This window comes from Malaclemys terrapin, chromosome 7 (genome assembly GCF_027887155.1).
Source record: "Malaclemys terrapin pileata isolate rMalTer1 chromosome 7, rMalTer1.hap1, whole genome shotgun sequence".
In the NCBI taxonomy this organism is placed as follows: Eukaryota; Metazoa; Chordata; order Testudines; family Emydidae; genus Malaclemys; species Malaclemys terrapin.
Genome location: NC_071511.1, coordinates 84,401,989 through 84,429,953, shown reverse-complemented (window position 1 = coordinate 84,429,953; position 27,965 = coordinate 84,401,989). Strand labels below are relative to the sequence as shown.

Sequence of the window (27,965 nt, the reverse complement as noted above, 5' to 3'; positions counted from 1 at the left end):
AAACAACATGGAGAAAATCTTGCAAGATCACTGATCACATCCAAACTATAACCATAGTATATGTCCAGTCTGGTTTTGAATCCAGAATGGAACCAAAACCACTGGGACACATTTAGAACCATGGAAACAAACCCAATACTAAAGAGATACAGAGATTTGAATTCAAGATTCCAGATTTGGATCATTTCTAGATTCAGGTATGCACTTCTCTGAATACAGATATCAGTGTTTTAAATTATTCTGCACAGAAATGTTAATGAATAACTCTCTCTGCTTTGCTGCTTCTTTTTAAAATCTTTTCCCTCGACCAAAAAAGCACCTGCCCCAAAGACATGAAATAAATCCCCAACAGGCTTCAAATTAATTCTTTTACAATTCAGCGATTGCAATATTTATTCAGCTGAGCAAGAAAATAATCAAAAGAACTATTCCATAGCTTATTTGATTAGAAAATATCCAGTGAGCAGAGCCTCATTTCTCTGATTCTCTCCCAAGAAAAAAATTAAGTAGTGCAGTAAACTACAGTAGCATTCAAGGCAGTGATAACTTTGACAGAGACAGAGTCACAATTTTTGCATATCCACACAATAAGGAATACTAACATTTCAACATAATAGACCCAATTTTGCCCTCAGTCTATGACAGCTGCACATACAACTGCTGGAAGGATTGAGTCCACTGTCCAGCATGCAGCACTATATGGGCTTCTGCTCCCATCTGGTATGCCAAAGATATTATTTGTACAAACATTCCCCAGAGCAAGAGATGTCAGGAGACAACAGCAACCCAGACAGCTAGACAAACTGTCAGCATTTGCCATGTGATCCCAAGACAAAATGTGTGTAGCATCAAAGAGCAACACATTCAGACTTCTATGGGAACCACAAAGGAGTCAGTCTGGCTAAGCTTCATCCACCCTGCAAGACTCAGGGTTACAAAACTTCCTGGCCACAACTGCACACAGCTATGAGCTGGCATTGCCAAACAGCAACAGAAACATCTGTAATTATTAATGAAACCACCTGGATTAATCTGAAGAGGCAAGGAAAGCTCATTCCCAAGCTATGTAACTCTTTGGACTGTTGATGAACTGAAAGTTTAGGATAAAAGTCTCTCTTTTTAACATCTATTCTCATCTCAGTGGATGGGGGGGATTTATTTCCTGTATATATTATTCTCTCATATTTAATGCCTTTCATCACAAAGGATCCAAAAATGTTTTATAAACACATTTATTGTATACTATATAAAAGCATACAAACGTATCTAATATGTGGAGACAATATGATCAATTAATTTCATGGATCTGCAGCTTATCACGCACCCTCTGACTGACTCATCTGCCCTTGCTCACTAATCCACGTCTCCAGAATTTATTCGAGCATTCTAACCCCTGAGCAACTTCAAAGAGCCACATCCCCACACACCCCTCTAAAATTACCCCAGCCCAAGGCCGGGGGTAACTCAGCCCGGGGTCATTGCCAGCTTTTTGGTACACAACAATGTAAGTTTTACAGTTCATTGTTTCACAACCCTACATAGTCAGAAATAGGAAATTATACCACTGGAAAGAGGCAAGAGTTCCAGCTTCCCCTGATGCCCAGCACTATTTTGTTCACAATATTACACAAATCCTCTTCATCTTCAAAGAGGATAACAGCAGCAGTGATGCTTCAGAGAAACAATTCAACCTTCAGAGATCTGGTTAAAAGACATCTGTGTCCCATTCCTGTTTACCATCAGCTTCTAGTCTAGCCCAGTTTACTGTCTGGCTTGTAAATATTGGCCTAGAAATTCATCAGCCTGAAGCAACATTTTCCACATCACATGGCCTCTCTTACTCTCTGTACTAAGAACAGCTTACTATATGGTCCAGAGCATTAAAATGCAACCCACGTACCTGACAATCAATGTGCCTGCAGTGGCAAACGCATGTCAGATACATGAGGTTCCTTTATCAAGACCCTCTCCTTTAATCTTGTATATAATTAGGTAATATTAATATCTATCGTTCAAAAACACAACTTTGATTACCACGCCAGCACCATAATGTACTCTCACACATCATATATACATACGAACAGACACCCACACACTAAACAACAGTTTAAGGCAGGAAGTGATGAAGAATACTCTACTATTCTCCAGCTTAAGGAGAATATAGCTAGTCAGAATGTAATTAGGGCCCAAAATGTAATTTGGCCAGGAAACCAGTCCCAATGCAATTACTCTTGCAAAAAGTATTTCACTCACAAGTGATCAAAATCTCAGTTTGACATCCCAACTGCAGATGGCACATGACAGAACAAGGCAACCTAACATAATGACCAAGCATTCATGTACCAGTGCTGTGAACTACTGAACCACCAAAAACACTTCCTGCAACACCTTACATTTCTCTTGCACTAAGCAGGTCTAACCATATTTAGCTTGTCAGATCTCACTTGGTCTCATCTTAAATTGATAGGGCTGCATCCTAATCCCTCTGCGTCAAAGTTAGGTTGAACCTTTTTTATTATCAATCCTTGAATATGTTGTAAAGCATTTAATATGAAGCTTATCAGAAGAAAAGTGGAAAGTTATCCAAAAATAAATTGGAAAAAAAAATTAGACACAGCAATTACAAGAATTAATATCATACACTAGCCCATAAATGGCAGATTATATTAATTTATCCAGGGTTCTACCTAAACACTAGCCATCTGATCTTGAAATCATCTGTCTGAATCCAACCCAGATCAGTAATGGGTGGATGCTGTTACAATCTCACGTTCAGAACGTTGGAATGAGTTGGTGCTCAGTCCCGCTCCTAGTGGAGGAGTATCCTCATCACAGAAACCACCACAGATGGTGCTCTTGTGGGCAGTTTCAATAAACAGACCAAGAACTCAGTGATTCTGGAGACTGCTCAAGGCTGTCTCTCCAGAACAGCTGAGACATAATGGTGAAAGGATGAGGAGCCCTGCACTGTTGCTACACATGCCACAGGTTTTCTGGGAATAAACAGAAGGCATCTGTCTCCAGCACTCAGCCGTATGCAAGAGGCCTGATGTACTGTCTTTTTAAAATGGGAGGGGGGACACTAATTAAGGCTGCACTGTCATTCTGAATCTTGACTGTCCATAATCTCCTTGCTCATGTAATGGTCTAATTGGCTGTTACATGCTTTATAATATCTTGTCATGCATCTAAGATAAACTCTGTAGACGCTCCACCTCCTGCCTCCCATTTACAATAATGTGCTGAAGGCTAAAGAAGTTAAGGGACACTTTGGAAAATGTTTTCTGAGAGGCCACAATTAGGAAAGTGCCACTTTACTGAATAGGAGGTTTAATAAGGTGTTCCCAACCAGAGCTCATCTGGAAACTATTCAGACCTTCTCTAGACTGGCGATGAAGCAACCTGTGTGGAATTAGGAGGCAGGAGCACAGGCAGGGCCAGTTGCAGACACAAACATTAAGGGTGGCGCCAAATCAACACCTGGGGAGGTACTGGTCTGATTTTGGTTTGTTTGGGTTGAGAGTTTTTTGTTGGCCTTTTGGGTTTTGTAGCTCAGCTGTTGGGGGAAACACCAAAAATGTTTTCCGCCCTGAGTTGCAAAACACTGAGGACCAGCCTTGAGCTCAGGTTGCAGAAGAGTTTGGAGGAGGCATCGGCAAGTCAGTCTGTATGCACATGGCTTGACAGCTAACTGAAACTGCAGCATCTCTGTAAATAGTTCTCTCATTAAAGAGCCTGTTTAGTTTTACAAGCACGGCATCCTCTCATTATTGCCCAACATACAATACTTGAAAGAGGATTTCCCCAGATTACACACTCATTGGTGCAGCTGCCTGGCACAATCCCTAGTGCAGACAGGCAAAGCCCGTACTTGCACCAGTGGAGCTTATCCAGATTTCAAGCAGGGAAGACCTTCTGTGAAGATCTGGCTGCTGCCTGGGCACATTGGGAGATGGTCCTGAGAAACTTATATGGAAGGGAAGGGAAGTAGCCTTCCAAAGGTTTAGCAGAGTACATCTGAAGTTTTGAAGTGAATGGCTGCACTGATGCAAAACAGCAGAATTTGTCCCTTTACCAACAGCTGGCACGTCCTGAGAAATGCCATAATTCATGATAGTGGAAGCATGGAGCCCTACAAAAGGATTAATAGTTTCCATTTGATTTTAAAAGTATATTAACTATTTTTTTAAATGGAGAGTGCTATAAACAAAATAGTAGACATGTAATTTTTCTTGACTAAAACATGTAATGCGGATTCATTTTCATACATTAGAAAAGACTTCTTGAATTCCAAGAACTGCAGGAATCATGCAGTGGATTTGTAGATAAATATAACTAATTGTACAGTATGCGCTCACATTTCTACGTAAACACCTACTCAGCTACTAAGGACCAATAACTGCCCTTAGATGCATGTCTAGTTTGCATTGACACCAATGGAAGTCTCATGCATACCCACGGACAGAGAGAGGCCTCCTTCTTATAAAGATTTCCAAAAATCATTAGCACCTATTTTAGTCACACAGTCCTTATAGGGAAGTCATTAACTTATGCATACACTCCGACCATACAGTTGTTCATGCAGCATGCTCATTTAAATGTGAGGAATATTCATCAGGAGTAAAAAATGCATTAATAAAAATAGTTTAAACATTGCAAGACCTTTCCCTTTTCAATTACATATTGCTTCAGTTTGTAACTCCTATACAGCAGTGATTCTGGGTAGTTAATTCTATTAATTTTATTATATCCAAACTATTGCCATTTACATCACATTTCCTGCATTTTTAAGAAACAAAATGCTTTTCAGAGTTTTCTCTTTTTTATTTCATTATCTATTTTGAGATTTTGTCAGGCACCCAATGAGTAAAAATAGAAAGTTGGCAAAATCTTAAACTTCACACATAGATTTACAAATGCAATGGTACGCTAATAGAAAACAAAAGTACTCAGCCTTTTGAAGACCAGGCCCTGATCCTGCAAAGACTTATACACCTGCTCAACTTTATGTAGTGTGAGCTGTTACACTAAAGTCAATGAGAATGATCACATAAAGTTGTTTGCAGTGTTGTTGTGGCCCCAGGATATTACAGAGACAAGATGGATGAGGTAATATCTTTTATTGGACTTAGGGTTGCCAACTTTCTAATTGCACAAAACCGAACAGACCTTCCCCGCCCCTTCCCCAAGGCTCCGCCCCTACCCTGCCCCATCTCTGAGGCCCCGCCCCCACTCATTCCAGCTCCTCTCCCTCTATCGCTCGTTTTCCCTCACCCACTTCACTGGGTTGGGGTAGTGGGTGAGGGCTCCAGCCGGGCAGCGCTTACTTCAGGCAGCTCCCGGTCGGCAGCACAGCAGCGCTAAGGCAGGCTTCCTGCCTGCCCTTGCTCCGCGCTGCTCCCAAAAGTGGCCAGCATGTCCGGCCCCTAGGCAGAGACGCGGGCAGGCGGCTCTGCACAGTGCGCGCTGCCCACACCCACTGGCGCCGCTCCCGCAGCTCCCACTGGCCACGGTTCCTGGCCAATGGGAGCTTCAGAGCCGGCGCTCGGGGCGGGGCCAGCGCGCGGAGCCTCCCTGGCCCCTGTGCCTGGGGGCTTCAGGGACATGTCGCCGCTTCCGGGAGCTGTGCACAGCCAGGGCAGGCAGGGAGCCTGCATTAGTCGGGCTGTGCTACCAACTGGACTTTTAACAGCCTGGTCAGTGGTGCTGACCAGAACCGCCAGGGTCCCTTTTTGACCGGGCATTCCAGTCGAAAACTGGACGTCTGGCAACCCTAATTGGACTGCCTGCTGTTGGTGAAAGAGAGATGCTTTTGAGTGACACTCTCTCCACACTTTCATCAACAGAATGTGGTCCAATAAAATATATTACTTCACCCCCCTGCTCTCACAGTACATAAGAACATAAGAACCTAAGAACGGCTATACTGGGTCAGACCAAGGGTCCATCAAGCCCAGTACCCTGTCCTCTGACAATGGCGAATAACAGGTGCCCCAAAGGGAATGAACAGACAGGTTATCATCAAGTGATCCGTGCCCTGTCACCCAATCCCAGCTTCTGGCAAACAGAGGCTAGGGACACCATTCCTGCCCATCCTGGCTAATAGTCATTGATGGACCTATCGTCCATGAATCTATCTAGCTCCCTTTTGAACCCTGTTATTGTATTGGCCTTCACAACAACTTCTGGCAAGGAGTTCCAGAGGCTGCGTTGTGTGAAAAAATACTTTCTTGTGTTTGTTTTAAGCCTATTAATTTCATTTGGTGGCCCCTTGTTCTTGTATTATGAGCAAGAGTAAATAATACTTCCTTATTTACCTTCTCTCTACCACTCATGATTTTATAGACCTCTATCATATCCCCCCTTAGTCACCTCTTTTCCAAGCTGGAAAGTCCCAGTCTTATTAATCTCTCCTCATACAGAAACTGTTCTATACCCCTAATCATTTTTGTTGACCTTTTCTGAACCTTTTATGCTTAATTCTTTGCAGGATCAGGTTTTAATCAGCATATGTGCACAGAGACAAACTTGCCATAAGTATCCTAAAATTTTGCCCTAGAACTGCCACCAGAGCTGCTACCAGCAAAAGGCTCGCCAATACCAATTATAAGGAAAAAATGAGTTTTCAAATTCATTTCACAGTTTATCCCACATGGAACAAAACTATATGCATCTTATATACCTATTAATGCTCCTGTATACTTTTAGCTTGGTTTACATATTGCACTTGCATGAGATCATATATTGACACATGATTTTACATGGAAGTGGCTCCTTTTTCATATATTACAGCCCCACAAATTTTGTTCACTTATAACATACTATTTCTGCCCATGAAACACACACTATCTTCTTTCCACATCATGGTGATTCCTGCCTTTAAAATTTTCCAGACACTGTACTAACCAAAATTAGTGGATATCTCCTTCAAGAGCCTGTCTTAAACAAAGAAAAACAAATTTTATATCTATATTCAAGTTAAACTGGAGGCAGTATTCTTAACTCATTATACCTAGGTACTCCACATGTCTCAGAACCATATCATCTCCATACTATATCTAGCCACAATGAATCGCACTATGCGAAGGTAACTGCTATAGTACAGATCCTTAAAGTTACTGTCTCTGAGGAAACTGGTTAACTACCAGGTGAATGACACTAGAGTACAGCCTGTATTACATGACCACAAAGATTCTGTGGAGGAGGGAAAATTTCTAGTCACTGGGATACAGAGCACCGTGGGACTCAGGCTGAACAAGTTCCAGCTTACCTTGTCTCTTTTTTGCTGATAATCCTTCCTTATCCCCCATGCCCTATGGTGGCATTCTCAGTGTGACTCACCACCTGCACTACCAGCTGTCACCTAAACCTCAGGCCAAAAACCAGTGCAAGGGAGACTAAGATTAACAGTTCAGGCCTGCATTCAGGGTTAGAACTATATGGATGTGGAGCAGTACGAAGTTATAGGGGAGGCAAGTAATAGAGGGGTGGTCAGCGAGGGGTGGAAACAAATCAGGCTATAGTGGAATAAAAGAGACCTCCCCCTTTTGAGAAGGAGGAAGCACAGCTAGGAGGGAGCTAAAATGAGAACTGAAGACAAGTATTCTTCTGTGCAATATACTGAGGATAAGTACATTTGTACCACTATCATGGGTCAACATGAGTCACCTTCCAGTATTTTGAGGGTCAGAACAGGACTAGAATTCTGATCCAACCAGCCCCCTCATAAACCTTCCAACACTGATTTTTTATTAATTTATCATTTTTTTAAAGGAGGCCAGGAGGAAGGGGGGGTTGTTCTTAGCTTCAATATCAATAGATTCTGATTAGGGTGCACATATAGAAATATTTTACTTATATGCTTAGATTTGTGTGCAATCTAAATGGGATTTTAATTTATACAATAGCTATCTATATTTCTAAAATACCCCATCACAATGGTTTCTAGTACAGTCAAATAAAATTATGTTTCTCACTGTAACAAAATTTACAAACACACTGTCTATATTTTTATAACAATATCTGTGAGACAACACCATAGAACTTCCCCTTTTTCAGATGCAGTAAATGTAAAGTTTGTGACATCTTGTGTATGAACCACCTCCGCTGCGATTGTGATTCTTTGTTTATTTTGGATTGTTAAATATAACAACAATAAAACAGATTATGCTTTACACTGGTTTATAAATCTGGAGCAGTAAGTGGCCAGCATGGATGTGATACACCAGTGTAAGATGTGGTATGCACCAACGTGACTCATCTTTGCTAGTTGCACAAATGCAGTGCATCTATGCTGAACATTTACACCAACACCAATGTAGCAACATCAATCTAGTCACACAGGTGCAAATTTCCCTAGACTAGGCAGACAAGCTCAGATATTACTACAAAAATGCACATTTGTAACATTAACAGAAAAGGACAGGGTCACATTATTCAGAGTTTTACAAAAATCTTACATGCACCTTTAATAATATTCCTCTCTCCTCCCCATTTCTCCCCTCAAATCCACATAATATGGACAAATGTGGCACAGAAAGGGTCAGCAGAATCTTCCAGGTTATGGCACCTGTTTGTGAAAAGCCACTGAGCTTCTTCAGAAAGTCAAACTTTTTTTTTTGGCCTAGTACCAAAATCTCCAGCATTGCTAGCTATTCAACTAAACTACTGTGCTTTTCCTTTTCATGTTAAGCCACCACACCCAGGCATCTAGTAGTACTCAGAAATAAGGTAATACTGTTTTACAATCTATTTACACAGAACTCCACACCCATTTTGTACTATGCTGTTAAACAGCAACACCATGCAACTAACTGGCACACAACAATATTCCCCCTTAACTGCTTAAAGATCAAGCTTTTTAACACAAAGTCCAGCCTCTGTCAATTCACTATAAAAACATTACTGTTGCCCCATACATTCATAAGTCACAACAACATAAAATCCAAAATTGATTGTGACTTGAATTTGTTTTTAACTCACATTCTTGTAATACATGTCTGTGCAAGCACTAATAAAAAAGGAGTGATCGCCTCTATATATGCTGTTGTTTACAAAGAGCAAGAAATAAAAAGAAACATATTGAAGTGATGTACGTGGAAGTGATTTCCTGACGTGGAAATGACTTATTGATAATTAGAGCTCTTTTTGTTTTTCAATTCTGCTGCAGTAACACAATGACAACAAAACTACATCAAATGTAGTTAAAATACCTTACAGTCATTACAAATTCTGCAGCATAAGGAAACTTTTATATTTTTTCTTTAATATTTCTGCAAAGTCTGTGTTTATAGCCTACACCCACAGTGGCGCTACACCTAGTATAATGAAATGTTGGGCCTCCTCCCGGTAAGAGGCCTAAGGACATTATTCTGATCATACTAAAAACAGAATATTTCATCTCTATATAGAGGCCCATCTCAATAAGGGACCACCTACGAGTCATGAGGACACAGCATAACTGTAAAATAACCTTAGGGGAAACTAGTGTGACCCCTATTTGGCACTTTAATAAGAATATAAATAAATTGCTTCAAATTTGTGAATAAATTATCAGACTACATTTTAAATGTTACATTCAACTCAGTTCTTTCACTCAATTGCTAGCTAAAAATATTACTTTAATTAACAGCAAGAAATAAGCAGATTTTTTGGGTAGGACTCTACTTTAAAAATAAATAAATTACAGTTAAGGTAACTTAATTTTTAAATAATAATTGGCTTGGGCCTTGGATTCCCCGTGTAATAAAACATATTTGCCGTTCATTCAGTTACATATTATGAGACTGACAAACTGTATTAGTGTATTTTAGACTATTCTACAAAGGCCCTGGAGGGACTCTCAGTGGAGAAATGACATCTACATCCGTCTTTCAAGGACACTGCAGCATATTACTCAGCTTTTCAGGGGTTATACCCTTCAAATATTACAAACTCAAGGCTCCACTGCTTTTCTAAAACACCCCACACGCACCAGACAAGATAATTCATTTTATTAGAGCAAATATTTCCGATTTTGCTAGGTTCAGCTTTTCTACCAAATATTTTCATCAACTGGAAGCACATGTCAGACACTGACAACACAAAGACATCTTTATGAAACATAAATTGGCCATTGGGGTGCAAATATTCGGTTTCTGACTTACCTTTTTGACCTGATCATCCTTCAATTCGGTGAAGAAATAGGCCAGAAGCTGGGCAGCTATCATCCTGTCTGATTAAGTAAAATAATTAAAGGGTTTTGCTGAACACCAGAGCAGTCAGGACACAAACACAACTCTCACAGGAACGATTTAAAGGCTCTGTTTTGTTTTTGTTTTTTTTCTTCCTTGCACGAAAAGCTTCTAAACTGCAGGAAGGCTGCTTCTTCCTCCTCTCCCCCCACCACGCAAAAAAAGATGCAGAGGCTTTTTCCATACAGGGGATAATGACAGAGTAAAACCTGCCCACTTCCTGCGCTGGGATTGGCTGTTACAGGAGGGCTCTGCAGCATTAGGGAAGAAACAAACAGTCTCCTAGGCACCGTGATGGACAGTCTGTGTGCAGAAAAAGAAGGTGGGTTTTCCATCGCCCCCAAAATGATACATCACTGCACGTTCCCCACGTACGTTACTTATTTCAAGTGCGCTGGAAACCCGTTTGTTTGGTAGCAGGAGGAGAGGCAGCCAAAGTTACCGAGCCCGCTGCCATCACTTCCTGCAAAGGGCCCGGCCTGGAGAGCGAGAGCCCGCAGCGCCAGAGGGATTCCTGCACTTGAAGATCGAGCGGTTCCTGCTATTCCTCGCACATAAGTAACCGGGACTGAGGGAAGGGTGTATGGACACACACACACACACACACTGTATTAGCGTTCGGGTTACAGGGCTGCTTAAACCCCAGAAAGAGCCGGTTGTTCCGCATCCCCGTGGAGTGTTTACACGGTTAATGTTTTAACACGCCTGCTTCACCCAAGGCACGTTGCAAACGCAGGTACATGGAGCTCAATGGGGGGGGGACTTGTCTTTTGCAGTTAGCGGGAAATAAAACTGCAGCCCCGCTAACGCCCCTCGCCGCCTCCTTCGCGGCTCGCACAGGCTGCGCCACTTACTGGCACGTGACCCGCTGGCGCTGCAGCATCCCCTCCCCCTCTCTCTCGGCCTGGACGGAGGGAATCATTTGCATCACTACTAGGCCATATGCTACTTTGTATGGGCCGTGGTGATCACGTGCCCTCACTATAGGCTTAGGGCTGCTGGGTGTGTTGGGAGATATTAAATGGGATTAGTATGATACAAGTGTAATCAAATAGCAGTAAAGTCCCTAACATGGATGTTTACCTTCCTGTGGGGTCCCTAGGCATCACACTCCAGCTCTCAATTTCAGGGCTGTCTTCCGGCAGCCATGTAAATAATTACAGAAAAGACATAAATACATAAACCATTCAAAATAAAACTATTACTGATAATATTTCACACTACAAAACCATCATCACAAAAGTGAAGTATATTAGAAACTGCATGAAAATTACTCCAAAAGAAGGATTCTTCCTAGCCAGTGAATGAATCTTGGCAGGTTTGCAACTACAGTTAGTCACACTTGATAGCTCCTGCAAGTCATTTGGCTAATTTTGAATAGTTGTGCTAAACCACATTCCTTTGCTCCCTCATTTATCAAGGCCTTGTATTCAATTCAGAGGGCAGCTACCTTCTTATGCTGGACACATTTTACAATCAAGGAGAAGAATAATTACAGTCTTTGTCCTAACTAGCAGTATTAAAAATCTAGCTGATACTGTGAAACATGTAACTAAAACCTCACACTGTCTGCTAGCTCCTAATGAGTGCAGCCTTCTAGCCTCTAGTCAGAAATAATTTGTCAAAGATTATTTTGGGTATTTGTTCAGATAGTATTTATAAATAGCACAGAGTAGGCCAGCTAATGTAACCAACAAAAATCAGATATAAAGATGGCTTATGTCCTCAGGATATTCCCAATTAACTGGAGAACACTGCAATGCAATTTGTAGAAAATTTAAAAGATGACATTTGCATGTCTACAATAACTTTATTTTCAAAACACAGCCAACTCTAAGGTAGAGAGAAGCAAGCAACCAGCATAAGAGTTTGATGTAAGAGGGAGTTTTGGCCAAGGACAGCAGGACAAACCTCTACCATTATGGAACGTGCTGTAGGATCTGTATGGACCACAGAAAGCAGACAAAACTTGGATTTGTAATGCCTCATATGACCACCACACAGTAAAATAGCACTCTAGTGGCCAGATTATTCACCAGTATGCTCCAGTTTTGCACCAATCCAGTGACACAAACCAACCCTAAACTCAGTTTAACCAGATAGACTGGATTTATGGCTGCTTAGGCCAGTTCTTTCCTGTTAACTTTTGCTAGCACAGCTGTGTTGGTCAGAGATGTGATGAGGTGTGATGTGACCAACATAACTGTGCCAGCAAAAATGCACTTTTCCAGAATAGTTTATTTCACTCAGAAGGCTGGAAAAAGCTGCACTGCCAAATGACAGTTTGGAGCAATATGCCAGTATAGTGTACTGATACAGCTATCCCAGCAAATCTTTCCACACATACACCTGGCCAGCTGTAGAGCCACTAGAATAGTGCCGAGCAGCCAGAGTGCACAAGCAAGGCTTGCCCAATGTACCTAGCTCCAAGGATGTAGGGCTGGGACATGAAGCTGAAGCTCTTGAGAGTCTAGGTATATCAAACTTCTTGTTCAGACCTGTGTCCCAGTCCTTCAGATGTTATCAATATTTTTACAACAGAACAGAAGAGGGTAATCTGCTTTGGGTTTTTTAATAAAATTTGCCTCGACATCAGAAGAGTAAAAGTACATGTTAAAAATGAACAGTCATAGCTATTTTTAGAAGACCTTCTTCACTTCAAAATCTTTGAAGGAGATAGCAGAGTTTCAGTCAGTTGGAGAGTGTGCTAGAGAAAAAATAGCCACTAGAGTTAATTTTATACTTCACTGTGTTTTGACAGTTTGCTTTTCACCTGCACACAAGGCAACATAGTAGAGGCTGCTACCATGAAGGAGTTAATGACCAAGAGTGAAAGTTGCCAAGCTGGTGGCCTAATGCCAGTGCTCTGCTCCTCATGGTGATTGATTCCTAGGGCCAACTTCTTCCCTGGATTAAAGTGGCACTATTCTAAAAATCACTGGAAGTTGTGCCCACTTACTTAAGAGCCCTTCATTACTGTCCCTTGTTCTGGCAGGGACTAGGGAAGCTGCAGAATTGGAAGCTCAACTTTGTTGGGAGCAGGCTGCTTGTATTCTTCATCAATGACCAATAAACCAATTTAAGAACAGCGGAGACAGACTGAAGAGAATCTTGTAGACTATAGTCATCAGTCAGAGACACACTGGCTGCAACACAAAGATCTGAAGATAAAGAAGCTTAAAATGAGCTGGGGGAGACTTGAGGAATATATAGCCAGGACTTCAAGGAAATGAACAACTGCCCTCCCATCCTGCAGGAAAGAGTGATCCTTATCCAAAAATATAATCTAAAAGGGTGATTTTCAGATGTACAAATGGAAGCTAAATATCTAATCCTCCTCCTACTCCCCTACATTGAAAGTCAATAAGAGTTAGGCATCTAACTGTCATTTATGCTTTTTAAATATCTCCCCCTATGCTATTAGAATGGTTGCAGCAACTTTTAGCAAGCATATAAAGAAAGGTCACTAAGCCTCCATTACACATGCATGCTCACAAACAAGCATTTAAATGGGTGACAACTGATACCTGATTTTGTACTCAGAGATCTTACTACATATGGAAATGAGAAGCTCACTTAAATTTATCTTACGGCAACAGCATATCTGGCCTTGTGGCTTGCTAGCAGTATGTTGCTCAGCATGAGACAAAGATTTGGGAGCAACACTGTGACTTCTGCTATGGCTGGGGGAATTGCTGGTGCATTACAGAGGCAATGTATTCTAGTTCAAGGAAAAGAGTTGAAACTGTATCCCGCTTCATCACTGTCTGCAGGTTGATTTTCCAAAGCAGTATTGCTAGTCGGGTCCTGCTCTGCTAGGCAAAGCAGAGCTGCCTTTGGTGGCCTAGATGCCACCATTGACCAGACAGGAAAGGAAATGAGAAGAAAACAAACTTATTTCTCATTGTTCACTATCTAGTGGAGGTCATTATGTAAATAACCCAAAATACTGGCCATTGATAGAACAGCAAAATGAAATGAAAGGGCTATAGGAGGGGCATAATCCCAAGCTCATTTCAAATTTTGTGAGGCTTAAAATGTAAGCAATCAATGTTTACAAAGTCTTTTGAGATCTAAAGGGACTATATAAGCTACATTAATTACTAGCTAGCTAGGTTCTTATAAGCTCCTATCACCACAGTATCTGAATAATTCATATGTTATCCATACTGAGGAGGAAAAGGTTTCAAACACAGCAAAAGTCACCAATTTACCTATTAATAGATGCTTCAGTCATAATTACTTAGATTGTGAGCTCTTTGGGGCAGAGACTATATTTTGGTCTGTGTTTGTACAGCACCTAACACAATGAGGTCCTGGTCCATGACTGGGGCTCCTAGGTGCTACAGTAATACACATAATAATTGTGATTTGAAAAACATTTTTAGAAAGAGTTATGTTGGAGAGTCAGAGCCTTTTTACATGCTGAAGGGCAAATTCACTCTCCAGTGTGCATGCACAGCTCCCACTGACTTTAAACTAGAACAGCCTCCAGTCACTGAAGCCAGAGTGGGTGCACTGAATTGACTGCTACAAGAGGCAGAAGGAGATTCCCTGCAATTAACAACATAGGGACATTCACTGAATACATTAGATGTTATTGAGAAAGCCTGTAGTTCCCTAAAGACCGCCTTGACATTGAAACACTGCCTTGACAATGTTTGCATTGAAGTCAGTTACTGCAGCCAAGTAATTAAATATTTGGCCTGCAGGTGCTGGCTTCCTTTTCAGAGCTGTTCTGGTGAAATCAGTTGTTTGCATTAACCAATATTCTCAGGCTCCTTTGCAAGGCTTATCTTCCTTTATCTTGGGCAAATCAGCCTCAATGAGTGGGATGCCATTCCCTAGATTTCTGTATTTATTTAAGCTCAGTTCTTGACATTTCCATCAAGATTTCACTGATCCTCATGTTATTCCTTTCTCTTTTGTTTGGAGGGGGTGGGGCAAGCATCCTTGATTTCCCCTAAGCATGCCTAGTCCCTGCCCAGTCTGCAGCTGTACAGTATTACTGAGCAGCCAGCAGCAATCTTGTGTTTAAGGAACAGGGGATTTGTCTTTCATTCACCAGAGCTTTCTTGTTCCTACTTGCTTACATGGACTTGTAGAGTCTCCCCAACTCTAGAGCAGTTCCTCTCCCAAAGACTCCGCTCTAGCTCAGAATTTAGTGCCAGATAATCAGATTTCTAAATTTGCAAAAGGAAGTGATCTTTCCCTTTCTGCCCACCCATTTTGTTGCTGCATTTATATGTTCCAGTAGAGAGAATATAATGAGCTGCTTCACATGTGACAAAATGTTTAAGAGTGGCTAGCTGAATTAATCCTTCTCTGTTCAGATAACAAGACTGGCACATTCACTATCAGCCCATTTCCCTCCCCCTTTTTTGAGTGTGATAAGTAAGGACTCCAGGCAACCTCAACAACAATACCAGTGAGACAAGAGCTCTGTGTGGCTCAAAAGCTTGTTCTCTCACAAACAGAAGTGGTCCAATAAAAGATAGCATCGGGGGTAGCTGTGTTAGTCTGTATCCACAAAAACAACAAGGAGTCTGGTGGCACCTTAAAGACTAATAGATTTATTTGGGCATAAGCTTTCATGGGTTAAAAAAAAACCTTCTTCAGATGCATAAATAAAATAAATCAAAGATATTACCTCATCCACCTTGTGTCTCTAATACCCTGGGACCAATATAGCTACACTGCATGCAATAATAATAATAATAATAGCACTTAACAGGTTATTTTCCTCTTTAAATTATACTCAACCCCAGGTGAGATAGGTGCTGGAACAAGAGGACTGGTTTCTGGATCACCTACACAGCATTCAGCACTGTTTCTGGAACCGGGAAACCAGCATGGACGGGTGGGAGAGGATTGGTCTGCAAAGCTGGGAAGACCAGGTGAAGCAAGAGAACTTCAGAATGGGGAAGGCTACCTTTTTTGAGATCTGTGCAGAACTGACCCTGAAGCTTCAGTGACATACTACCAATGTGGTGTCCTGTACCCATGGAGAAACAGATTGCCATTGTCATCTGGAAACCTCAGAATGTTACTGGTCTGTAGCCAACCAATTCTGGGCAGGGAGATCAACTGCTGGGGCCATTCTGATGCAGGTCTGCTATGGCATTGATAAGGTGCTGTGTCTAACTGAGATATTGAGGCTGGGTAATGCTCAGGAGATTACTTATGTCTTTGCACACATGGCTTCCTAAACTCTTGTGGGGCAGTTGAAGGAACCCATGTGCCTATCATTCCCTAGCCCATGATGCTAGGATCCTTCAGAATTCAGTACTATTTAAATTAGAATCATAGAATATCAGGGTTGGAAGGGATCTCAGGAGGTCATTTAGTCCAACCCCCTGCTCAAAGCAGGACCAATCGCCAGACAGATTTTTGCCCCAGATCCCTAAATGGCCCCTCAAGAATTGAACTCACAACCCTGGGTTTAGCAGGCCAATGCTCAAACCACAGAGCTATCCCTCCCCCCTTAGTGGAGAAAGGACTGTGTGCCCAGAGTTGCAATGTGGACATTAATGGTGTGAAGGTGGGTCCAGTTATTCTGGGAGGCCCAATTTATTCCCCTGATGCCTTGGCTAATTTGAAGCCACATACAGGCTGCTTGAACAGAAGGAAGGAACATTTTAACTATTGCCTGAGTAGCTGCAGCATGGTAGTCGAGTGTGCACTTGGCCATTTGAAAAGCAAATGGCGCTGATAATGGAATAGGTTGGAAGTAACAGGGGGAAAAAATGTTCCACTGCATGTTGTGTTTTACACAATAATTATGAGAGTAAGGAGGAAAGCCTTGCCAATGGCTGAGGTGGAAAGACTTGCTCGGAGGTTTGAGAAGCCAGCAATGCATCCCACAGAGACAAAAACCAGTGGGAGAACACTTTAACCTGTCTGGTCATTCAATGACAGACCCGCGGGTGGCTATCTTACAACAGAAAAACTTCAAAAACAGACTCCAATGAGAGACTGCTGAGCTGGAATTGATATGCAAACTAGACACAATCAGCTCAGGATTGAACAAGGACTGGGAATGGCTGAGCCATTGCAAACATTGAATCTATCTCCCCTTGTAAGTATTCTCACACTTCTTATCAAACTGTCTGTACTGGGCTATCTTGATTATCACTTCAAAAGTTTTTTTTTCTCTTACTTAATTGGCCTCTCAGAGTTGGTAAGACAACTCCCACCTGTTTACACACATACAGAGAGCATATATATATCTCCTCAATATTTATTCCACTCTATATGCATCCGAAGAAGTGGGCTGTAGTCCACGAAAGCTTATGCTCTAATAAATCTGTTAGTCTGTAAGGTGCCACAAGTACTCCTGTTCTTTTTGCAAACACCAGGGGGAACTCCGTCAGGGATGCCTACTGTTCATATTTTGAGTCTCCTGCATAAACCTGTCAGCCAATAGTGGGTGTGTTGGGATGCAGACATTGGGTGCACTGTGGTATTGTGTTTAAACTTCCCTGTGTGCTTTTTTAAAACCCTCTGAATTATTTCAGCTTTATTTAAAGGATTTTCTGTGTTAAGTGCAAAGACGACTCATAGTGGATGTACTGTAAATAGTTTTATTATGAAAGAACAATAGAAAATAACATTTTAATGACACCAGTGGAAGAATATATCTTTGTATTTGGAAATGTATTTAATCAATTGTCTTCAGTCACCAACTATATGCAAACCTTTAATTTCTGCAACAGTGCAAACAAAACTCAGAGTACAACAGTGAGAACATTTCAAAAACAACAATTGATGGGATAGGGCATCTCTAAAGTTAACAGTGAGTACACACCTTGCCTCTGGCACTTCTCGTCTGCATGCGTTCTGGGGTTGAGTGCTGTGGCTCAAAAGAGTTGGACTCCCAGGTGCTGGTGTTGTCGGTGCCCAGAGGTTGGATCTGAGAGGTGAATGGGAGCCTCTGAGAGCACTGTTGTAGGGGTACAGAGGTTACAAGTGCTGCTGGTCCCAGTAGCTAGCATTGTCTGGAGGCTGAAGAGCATGACAGGGTCCCAAATTACAGGTCTGCAGAGCCACTGGCCTAGCAGCAGCATATTTGCAGGAGAGTGTTTTGCAGGAGGGTATTTTGGCTTATGAGTTACCTCTGCATCTCTCTGCCTTTTTCCATGTTCTCTTTCGCCACAGTGATGCTGTCCTTAGCCACAGACACGCTTTCCCTGGTCACTGCAACTCCATCTTTGGCCACTGCCAGGATCTCCTGGGGGAGGTGCATTTCTTTCTCCTGGGTCTTCATATACAGCCTTCAAACTCTGAGCCAGCCTGGTTTGCTTCTGACTCTGCCATGAGTTCTGCCAACACTTCATCCAGAGTCTTCCTTTTTCTCTCCTTCAGGTTGGCCAGTCTATCAGCAATAGATAGAGGTTCTGTCGTTGACGGCTTGGCTGTTACAGGTGCTGTGGCTATGGCAGTAGGGGGGGAAATAGTTTATGGTTCATATCCCAAACAAGTCATGATAGCTTTTTTTGGTATGTATATGTGACTTTACCTTTGAGACTCTTCCCATTCTTTGGGGAACCCAGAGATAAGTGGTCTATGTGTAAAGAGGGTGCTGGGTGCATTGGGATTTCAGTCTATTGTACCTGTTTTCCTGCTGTTAGGGGTGGGGTGATCGGACCTATGTTCCAAGTTTGGTTTTGCAGCTTTGTTTATGCACAGGAGGTGCTACTATGGCCTCAGAGGCGTAAAGGAGGGAGATTATGGGGAGCAAGCTGGACAGTAATCCCCTCTACATCTCCTTTAAGATGTTCTGACACTCGATGTTACGCTGAGGCATGTAACTAGGAGACAGAAGATGGTCTTATTTAAAAGGCAGACCACCAAGATATGCTGTGAAGTTATTCACCAGGATTGTCCCCCAAAAGTGCTGCAGGAGTGGGAGTGGCTTGCAAGCTATACTGGGGACATGGCGGGGAGGGGCTATTCCCTATAACGTGCAAAACAAAACCAAGCTGTTTCTCAGTGTTAAAAGTTTTGCTATATCTCCCCTGCAGACACAGAGAAAGTGCAGAGGAAAATAGATAGGGCCCTGTAATGACTGTCAACTATAGTGTGTGTTACAGGGCATTTTGTACCCATGGGAAGCAGCATTGTCTGTGCCTTGACCAGCTGTGCAATGTGCACTGAGACCTCATGTAAACTATGAAAATTAACCACATTTCTTTCCCTGTAAGCTCTGCCTCCATAAACTGTTGAATTTTGCACATATGAATGCTTTGTTATTGAAATCTGCCACAGGGTGGGGCAGGAGAAGGGGCCACAGATTGTGCCTGTGCCATGCTGGGGGAAGCCATTTTGAAGCAGCAAAAAGGGGGAAGGGAGGTGGAAGGTAGTTCACATCTGCCAATAATAATAATAGGTACTTACATGCCTAAGTTCACTCCATGGGATCTGATTCTTCAGTCCCCGCCTGGGTTTCTGGCTGGGATTTGGGATCAGTTGATGCAGGACAGGAAGCAGAGTCTGTTGTAACAGGGCAGGACTGGGGCTGCCTCTCCACTTGGCCATCAACAGGTTCCTGAGTCCCAAAAAGATCCTGGCTCTCAGAGGGTAGCTCCTTTCCCACTGAGAAACTCACCCCAGTATTGCCAATAGCCCAGTTGTTTGGGCTCTCCTCCAGATAGGGGAAACCTGGACTCAAGTCTCTGTTCCAATTAAGGCAGAGTGGGCATCTGCAAATAGGTGAGTGCTCTAGTCCTGGGTTATTGGCTATAACTGGGGGTGGGTCTTTCTGTCTTCTTGAGGAAGAGCTGACCTGGTTTAGGTGCCTAACTCCTAGAGAGGGTTCACAGCTGTGATTACCCAAGACGATATGGGTGCCCAACTACCTTGGTGGGATAGGGCTTAGGGCAGGCCATATCCTTCTCTCCTCAGCATCTCCTACTGGCTAGCTTTGGCAGCTCCCCACTCAGCTTGCTGGCTGGCTTCTGAGAGTCTTGTTATAGCTCCCCTGCAGTCCCATGTGATCTAGTGGTTAGGATTCCTGGTTTTCACCTACGTGGCCTGGGTTCAATTCCCAGTGTGGGAATAATGCAGTGCTTTCAACAAACTAAGGATAGCTCAGTGGTTTAAGCATTGGCCTGCTAAACCCAGGGTTGTGAGCTCAATCCTTGAGGGGGCCACTTAGGGATCTGGGGCAAAATCAGTACTTGGTCCTGCTAGTGAAGGCAGGGGGCTGGACTTAATGACCTTTTAAGGTCCCTTCCAGTTCTAGGAGATAGGATATCTCCATTAATTTAGTTTTCCTCATAGATTCCAAAGCCAGAAGGAACTATTGTGATCATCTAGTTTGACCTCCAATATAACTCAGGCCATAGAACTTCTCCAAAATAATTCCTAGAGTAGATCTTTTGAGAAAAACATCCAACCTTGATTTAAAAATTGTTAGTGATGGAGAATCCACCACAATCTGTAGTAAATTGTTCCAATGGTTAATGATCCTCACTGTTAAAAATTTACACTTTATTTCTTGTCTGAATTTGTGTAGCTTCAACTTCCAACCATTGGATTGTGTTACACCTTTCTCTGCTAGATTGAAGAGCCCATTATTCAATATTTGTTCCCCATGTAGATACTTATAGACTGTAATCAAATCACCCCACTTTAATGTTCTCTTTGTTAAATTAACTAGATTAAGTTCTTTGAGTCTATCACTATGAGGCATGTTTTCTAATCCTTTCATTAGTCTCGTGGCTCTTCTCTGAACCCTCTCCAATTTATCAACATCCTTCTTGAATTGTGGACACCAGAACTGGACACAGTATTCCAACAGCAACCACACCAGTGCAAAATACAGAGGTAAAGTAACTTTTCTGCTCCTATTCGAGATTCCCTGTTTATACATCCCAGGATCACATTAGCTCTTTTGGCCACATCATCAAAATGGGGTCTCATATTCAGCTGATTATCCACCACAACTCCCAAGTCTTTTTCAGAGTCACTGCTTCCAAGGATAGAGGGTTAGGCACCCTATGCATTGTACAGGAACCTGAAAGTTACATGTTGCAACACTGAGCATTGTACATCTAAATCCTGGTGTGGATCTAGACCTAAAAGACCTGCAACACCTATCTCACTTCTCCAAGCCCTCGCATTCTGATTAGAAAGGGGGGGAAACAGAACTCACTCCCTGAAATAAAATTGTGTGCAACAATTACAGCTTCCATACTGTACAGCAAAGTTATGCTATATGGGTTCACAGAGGAGGGTACTAATCATTCTGGAGGGCCTGATGGTAACCTCAGGCCAATACTCAAATGTCTAACAGTTTTCGTACTGGCTGTTTTTACAAAATGTCTACCATCTTCAGATTAAGTCAAGAAAGTCAATTCATTTAAGACACTACTAAATGTCACAGATCCGATGATACATTATACGTTTTCCAGACATGAACAATTTCACTGTTTGTGCACAAGCCTCCCCTGCTGGTCAAAGATAAAACAGCATCGGAGAATCATTTGCCAACTTTCTACAGAAAGAAAAAAGCTATTGCAGAGCAGCTAAATGTAGAAGAGGTAAGGGAGGAATTAAATTAACCATATTTTTTCAGTGGAGATCGCCTTAAGTAAAATATCCAACTCATGAGCAGTCCTTTCTAGAAGAATTGTGTCTACTGCAAAATATACAGGTTGTGCACAAACAGTGAGTTCACAGAATACTTTAAATCAATTGTACATTTAAAAAGAATTAGATGGGATATGTTAGGTGATTCCTGGGTCAGCATTACTGATTTAGTGACATTGGAGTAAGGTATGCAGCAAAACTGATAATTAAGTTAAAATTAAATCACAACAATCCTCACATATTTAAAATTTTCTGTTAAGCCAAAAATGAGGGCAATTGTTTGGTCACTCCCTAGTCCACATAAATAAGACATAATTTTCTAACACTGCTAATCAAACCCCTTTCTCCAGAATTTATTCAGTAGGTATATGTATATTTAAAAGGAACATGGAACCTGAAAGATTGGTCAGTAATGGCCTGGTGCAGACAGCAACAACAACAAAAATCACATACCAGATTCCCTGATGCATCCAGCTTACATGGGTCACTCTCAGGGGTCTAGTTATAGTTCCCTGACTCTCTGCTTGGTCCCATGTGCAGGTTAGAGCAGCTCCCATACCCCGAAGGGATCATCTGCCAGCTAGGGATAACCAGAGTATACCACACTCTGGCCATGCACATCCCCTACACTGTAGGCTGCAATGAGGATGGTGTAGGAACCATCTGTGTCGGCTGGGGATGATGACCTCTTCCCTGGCCCTCCCAAGCCCCCATACAAAGGGACCAAAGCGGGAGTTAGAATCTGACCCCCATATCTCACGTTAGTCAAAGATCATACCATTCCATTGACCAGAACTCCATTCATGTTCACCTCTCGCAAAGAGGTCAGTTTGTAAAAGTGAACAGCAACAACAGCTTTTATTAAAGCTGCATGCATGGCAATAAAATGAAAGTTTTGTCAGTCTAAATAGCATGTTGCACTCAAAAACATGCCCTTTATTGCATGGATACATGCATATACCACAGGCCCCTTTCATAACTTGGATAAATAAGTTCCATTCAGTTTATTCTGGTTATCATGGCCTTCAAAAAAATTGAAAGAAGTCTCAACCCACAACCCAGAAATCTGCCAATTCAAAAGATGATACGAAAGGAAACAACATATGTATGTCTGAGTTTTTTAATGCTGAGAGGTGCTTATCTTTCAAAAATGTCAGCATGCTCATCTGATCAATGTGTACAGTTTTTTTAAAGTTCATATTACATGACATGTGAGAATAGGATTACCCCAGCCCCAAAATGTCAAACAATTTTGACTGGAATCAAAATCCTCCAGGGAACATCCCAAAACTTCATACCGTTACTGCGTACTAACGTTTGTACTGGAAATGGAGGTTACTTACCTGTAACTGATAGCTCTTCAAGATGTGTGGTCCCTATCTGTAATCCACACATGGGGACACATGCGCACCATGTGCCCAAGTCCAGAAATTCTAACAAGCAGTGTCCATTGAGCTGCACATGTACAGTAGCATTCCTTGTGCTCCCAACCGAGGGCAAACAAGGCAGTGTGGGCCAGTGACTCTCCAGTTCCTCTTCTTACTATGAATGCAACAAAATCCAAAGCCGAGGGGACAGAGAGCAGGTAGTGGAATACAGATAGGGACAATACATCTGCAAGAGCTTCCAGTTACAGGTAAGTAACCTCTAGTTCTTCAAGTGCTGGTCGCTATGGGTATTCCACACATGGGTGATTTACAAGCAGTGCTGAGGCTGGAGAGGGGTACAAGGAAGCCAGCAGCAAAGATGATTGCAGTATTGCAGTTCCCACTGCTGCATCTGTAGCAGAAGCCTGAACTAGCAAACGTGTGGATGGAGCTCCAGGTGGCCACTCTGCTTTTGTCTAGTATTGCAGCGTCCTGCAGGGATGCTTGTGATGTGGTTTGTGCCCTAGTGGAATGTGCCTTCAGGAGGAGGTGGGTGTTTTAACCTGTAGCTGATGCACCCAGAAACCCACATAGAGATACTCAGAGGATCTTGCTTGACCTCACAATCTTTCTACTATGGCAAGAAAAAGTGTGTGATTTTCTGATAGGTTTGGTCCTTTGCAGAACACCAGGGCAGGTCTGATGTCAAGGGAATGAAGTCTTCTCTTCAGCAGAAGCATGGGGTTTCAGAAAAAGGACACGTAAGTGGATACTTTGGTTGACATGGAATTCATAAATAACCGTGGGGAGGAACTTAGGATGGAGGCAAAAGGATAAAGGGGTCTGCCATGAAGGCTCCCAAACTCACTCACCTTCCTGGCTAAAGTAATAGCAATTAAAAATGCAACTTTCATAGACAGGTGAGACATGTAGCATGTTGCCAAATGTTCAAACAGTAGTCTAGTGAGTATTGACAGGATGCAATTGAGGTCCCATTGAGGTGTAGGTTTGACCCTGGGTGGAAAGATCCTGACTAGGCCCCTCATGAATCTTGTTGTAGTTGGGTGGGTGAAAACAGAACATCATTATAATGGAGGAAGGAAGGCACTAATTCCTCTGAGATGGACTCACAGTGAGCTAATGGAAAGGCCCAAATTTCTTTTAGAGACAGGAGATAATCTAAAATGACCAGAATATTTACAGTGCCTGGAGAAGGTTGATGATGCTGCCTCCAGGTAGAGAAACACCTCCATTTAGCTAAGTAGCAGGTCCTAATTGGCTCTTGCCTACTTTGGGTAAGGATAGAATGGACAGGTGTTGAATAGGAGCATTCTATTTTTCAATACCCATCCAAACACCAGGCCATGAGATGGAGCAAGTCTGGACTGGGGTGTCTGATTCTGCCCCATCCCTACCCCCCATGCCATTATGGGGTCCAGGAAGAAGTAGATCCTGATTGGGGGAGGGCTGACATTTTCAGGAACTCTGGGAACCAAACTGGGTGCTAGAAGAATAACTCTGGTCCTGTCATGACAGATCTTTCTCAGGACCTGTGGTAGTAGGGGAATGGGAGGAAAGTAATATTTGAGATCATTTGTCCATGACATCAGGACAGTATCACCCTGGATGCCATAGCCCATAGCTCTTTTGGAGCAGTCAGGGAAATTTTCCTGTTTGGGACATACAGCGATCCCATTGAGGTGAACCCCACTGAGCAAATATTTTGCTCAGGACAGAGTTGTGAATCTCCCACTCGTGGGCTGCAAAGAAGCACCTGCTCAGGTTGGCTGCTGAAGTGTTCTGAGCACCTGGGAGGTATGCAGCTTGATTAGCGATGCTGTTTCTGATGCACCACTTCCAAAGCCTGACTGCTTCCAGGCAAAGGGGAAGAGATCTGGCTCCACCCAGTTTGTTTATGTAAATGACTGTGGTGATACTGTCTGACAACTTGCAACCCTGTCTGCAACCCTGTCAAACTGCTCTCAGTTCTAATATACTGCTGTGCAGTCTGGCCTTCCGTGTAGTCCGGGTACCTTGTTCGGATGAACACCCCAACCCAGAAGGGAAGCATCTGTTAGGATGGTGGCATTAGGGGTGGAAGTGTTGAAGGCAAAACTCACTCTCACTTTCTCTGGGTTCAGCCACTGGATGAGGGAGACAATGACTCTGCTGGGAACAGTCACTTTAGAGTTGATGGGATCTTTGTCTGGTGAGTAGCCAGCCAGAGCCAGGCCTGTAGACATCATAGATGAAGCATGATGTATGGCATCACATAAGTGCACAAGGCCATATGGCCTAAAAACAAGAGGCACAATCTGACTGCAGTTCTTGGTCTACGAGTAATCTGTGCTATCAGACTGCTCATTAACTGAAATCTTTCTGTGGGAAGAAAAATTCTCACAGAAACAGAGTCCAGTGTCGCTCTGACGAAGTTTATCATCCGTGTGGATGATAAAATGGACTTTTTTTGTTTATGCAGAAATCCAGGGCTACTAGAAGATGGAGCAGAAACTCCGTCACCAACTTGACCTCTCAGCAGGAGCAACTTACCAGGAGCCAATCGTTCAGATATGAGACAACTGTGTAACATTAACATTTCATTTGGGCTGCCACCACAGAGAAAACTTTTGTAAACACTCTGGATGCTATTGCTAGCCAAAGAGAAGAACTCTGAACTGGAATTGTTCTTGGCCCACCATAAATTGCAGGAACCTTCTGTGAGCGGGATGAATTTCTACATGAAAGTAAAAAGCAACAGAGGGTCCTGTGGCACCTTTAAGACTAACAGAAGTATTGGGAGCATAAGCTTTCGTGGGTAAGAACCTCACTTCTTCAGATGCAAACTGAAGAACGTGAAAGTATGCATCCTTCATATCGAGAGCCACAAATTACATTGGATAATCAATGCTAATGTAACCATCCTGAATTTCAACTTTCAAATAAAGATGTTTAGTTGCAGAAGGTTCAGAATATGTGTCCACCCTCTGTCTTTTTTGGGGACTAGGAAATAAGGGAAATAGAACCCTCTCCCTTAATACTGAGGAGAGGCGGCGAACAGCAGAGGCTAACAGCGGGAGTTTGCCTGGGAGCTGTCCGAGAGGAGGTACGCTAAGTGCTGCATTAGGGGGGCTGTGTTGGTGAGTATCTGAGTGTCTGCTGCTGGGACAGTTGGTCAGTTTGACCGTGTGCTTGATTGCTTGCTTGTTTGTTTGAAAAGTGTGAATTGGGAGTGCTTTGTTCCAGCTGGGCCTTGAGTGGGCCTGACTGGTATATAAGGGCAGTCAGCAGCGAACCAGCTGAGCGGCGAACAGCAGAGGCTAACAGCGGGAGTTTGCCTGGGAGCTGTCCGAGAGGAGGTACGCTAAGTGCTGCATTAGGGGGGCTGTGTTGGTGAGTATCTGAGTGTCTGCTGCTGGGACAGTTGGTCAGTTTGACCGTGTGCTTGATTGCTTGCTTGTTTGTTTGAAAAGTGTGAATTGGGAGTGCTTTGTTCCAGCTGGGCCTTGAGTGGGCCTGACTGGTATATAAGGGCAGTCAGCAGCGAACCAGCTGAGCGGCGAACAGCAGAGGCTAACAGCGGGAGTTTGCCTGGGAGCTGTCCGAGAGGAGGTACGCTAAGTGCTGCATTAGGGGGGCTGTGTTGGTGAGTATCTGAGTGTCTGCTGCTGGGACAGTTGGTCAGTTTGACCGTGTGCTTGATTGCTTGCTTGTTTGTTTGAAAAGTGTGAATTGGGAGTGCTTTGTTCCAGCTGGGCCTTGAGTGGGCCTGACTGGTATATAAGGGCAGTCAGCAGCGAACCAGCTGAGCGGCGAACAGCAGAGGCTAACAGCGGGAGTTTGCCTGGGAGCTGTCCGAGAGGAGGTACGCTAAGTGCTGCATTAGGGGGGCTGTGTTGGTGAGTATCTGAGTGTCTGCTGCTGGGACAGTTGGTCAGTTTGACCGTGTGCTTGATTGCTTGCTTGTTTGTTTGAAAAGTGTGAATTGGGAGTGCTTTGTTCCAGCTGGGCCTTGAGTGGGCCTGACTGGTATATAAGGGCAGTCAGCAGCGAACCAGCTGAGCGGCGAACAGCAGAGGCTAACAGCGGGAGTTTGCCTGGGAGCTGTCCGAGAGGAGGTACGCTAAGTGCTGCATTAGGGGGGCTGTGTTGGTGAGTATCTGAGTGTCTGCTGCTGGGACAGTTGGTCAGTTTGACCGTGTGCTTGATTGCTTGCTTGTTTGTTTGAAAAGTGTGAATTGGGAGTGCTTTGTTCCAGCTGGGCCTTGAGTGGGCCTGACTGGTATATAAGGGCAGTCAGCAGCGAACCAGCTGAGCGGCGAACAGCAGAGGCTAACAGCGGGAGTTTGCCTGGGAGCTGTCCGAGAGGAGGTACGCTAAGTGCTGCATTAGGGGGGCTGTGTTGGTGAGTATCTGAGTGTCTGCTGCTGGGACAGTTGGTCAGTTTGACCGTGTGCTTGATTGCTTGCTTGTTTGTTTGAAAAGTGTGAATTGGGAGTGCTTTGTTCCAGCTGGGCCTTGAGTGGGCCTGACTGGTATATAAGGGCAGTCAGCAGCGAACCAGCTGAGCGGCGAACAGCAGAGGCTAACAGCGGGAGTTTGCCTGGGAGCTGTCCGAGAGGAGGTACGCTAAGTGCTGCATTAGGGGGGCTGTGTTGGTGAGTATCTGAGTGTCTGCTGCTGGGACAGTTGGTCAGTTTGACCGTGTGCTTGATTGCTTGCTTGTTTGTTTGAAAAGTGTGAATTGGGAGTGCTTTGTTCCAGCTGGGCCTTGAGT

At 43.3% G+C, this 27,965-nt stretch overlaps 1 protein-coding gene, 1 long non-coding RNA gene and 1 other non-coding gene across 5 annotated transcripts in view; 2 read left to right on the top strand and 1 right to left on the bottom strand.

The window, feature by feature from the left end:
* The window catches only part of HK1 (hexokinase 1), an 80,466-nt gene extending 69,584 nt beyond the window's left edge, over window positions 1-10,882 (bottom strand). Inside the window, exon 1 of one of the 2 annotated variants that reach the window (XM_054035578.1) lies at window positions 10,879-10,882. Coding sequence is in view for 1 of the 2 variants with exons in the window: in XM_054035577.1 (XP_053891552.1) it covers window positions 10,146-10,208 (63 nt within the window). In the remaining variant the exon portion in view is untranslated. Of the gene's footprint in view, window positions 1-10,145; window positions 10,363-10,878 lie in introns of those variants that run through there. The other variant, XM_054035577.1, reaches the window with a different exon arrangement.
* LOC128840965 (uncharacterized) lies at window positions 10,475-26,138 on the top strand. Of its 2 annotated transcripts, none has more exons than XR_008445752.1 (4): window positions 10,475-10,790; window positions 20,947-21,059; window positions 23,876-23,952; window positions 25,671-26,138. It is a non-coding gene; the product is annotated as an uncharacterized LOC128840965 (long non-coding RNA). The 2 variants fall into 2 exon arrangements; XR_008445751.1 differs by having other exon boundaries at window positions 23,860-23,952.
* Window positions 20,218-20,289, top strand: TRNAE-UUC (transfer RNA glutamic acid (anticodon UUC)). Its single transcript has one exon. It is a non-coding gene; the product is annotated as a tRNA-Glu (tRNA).
* Window positions 26,139-27,965: the final 1,827 nt, after the last annotated feature.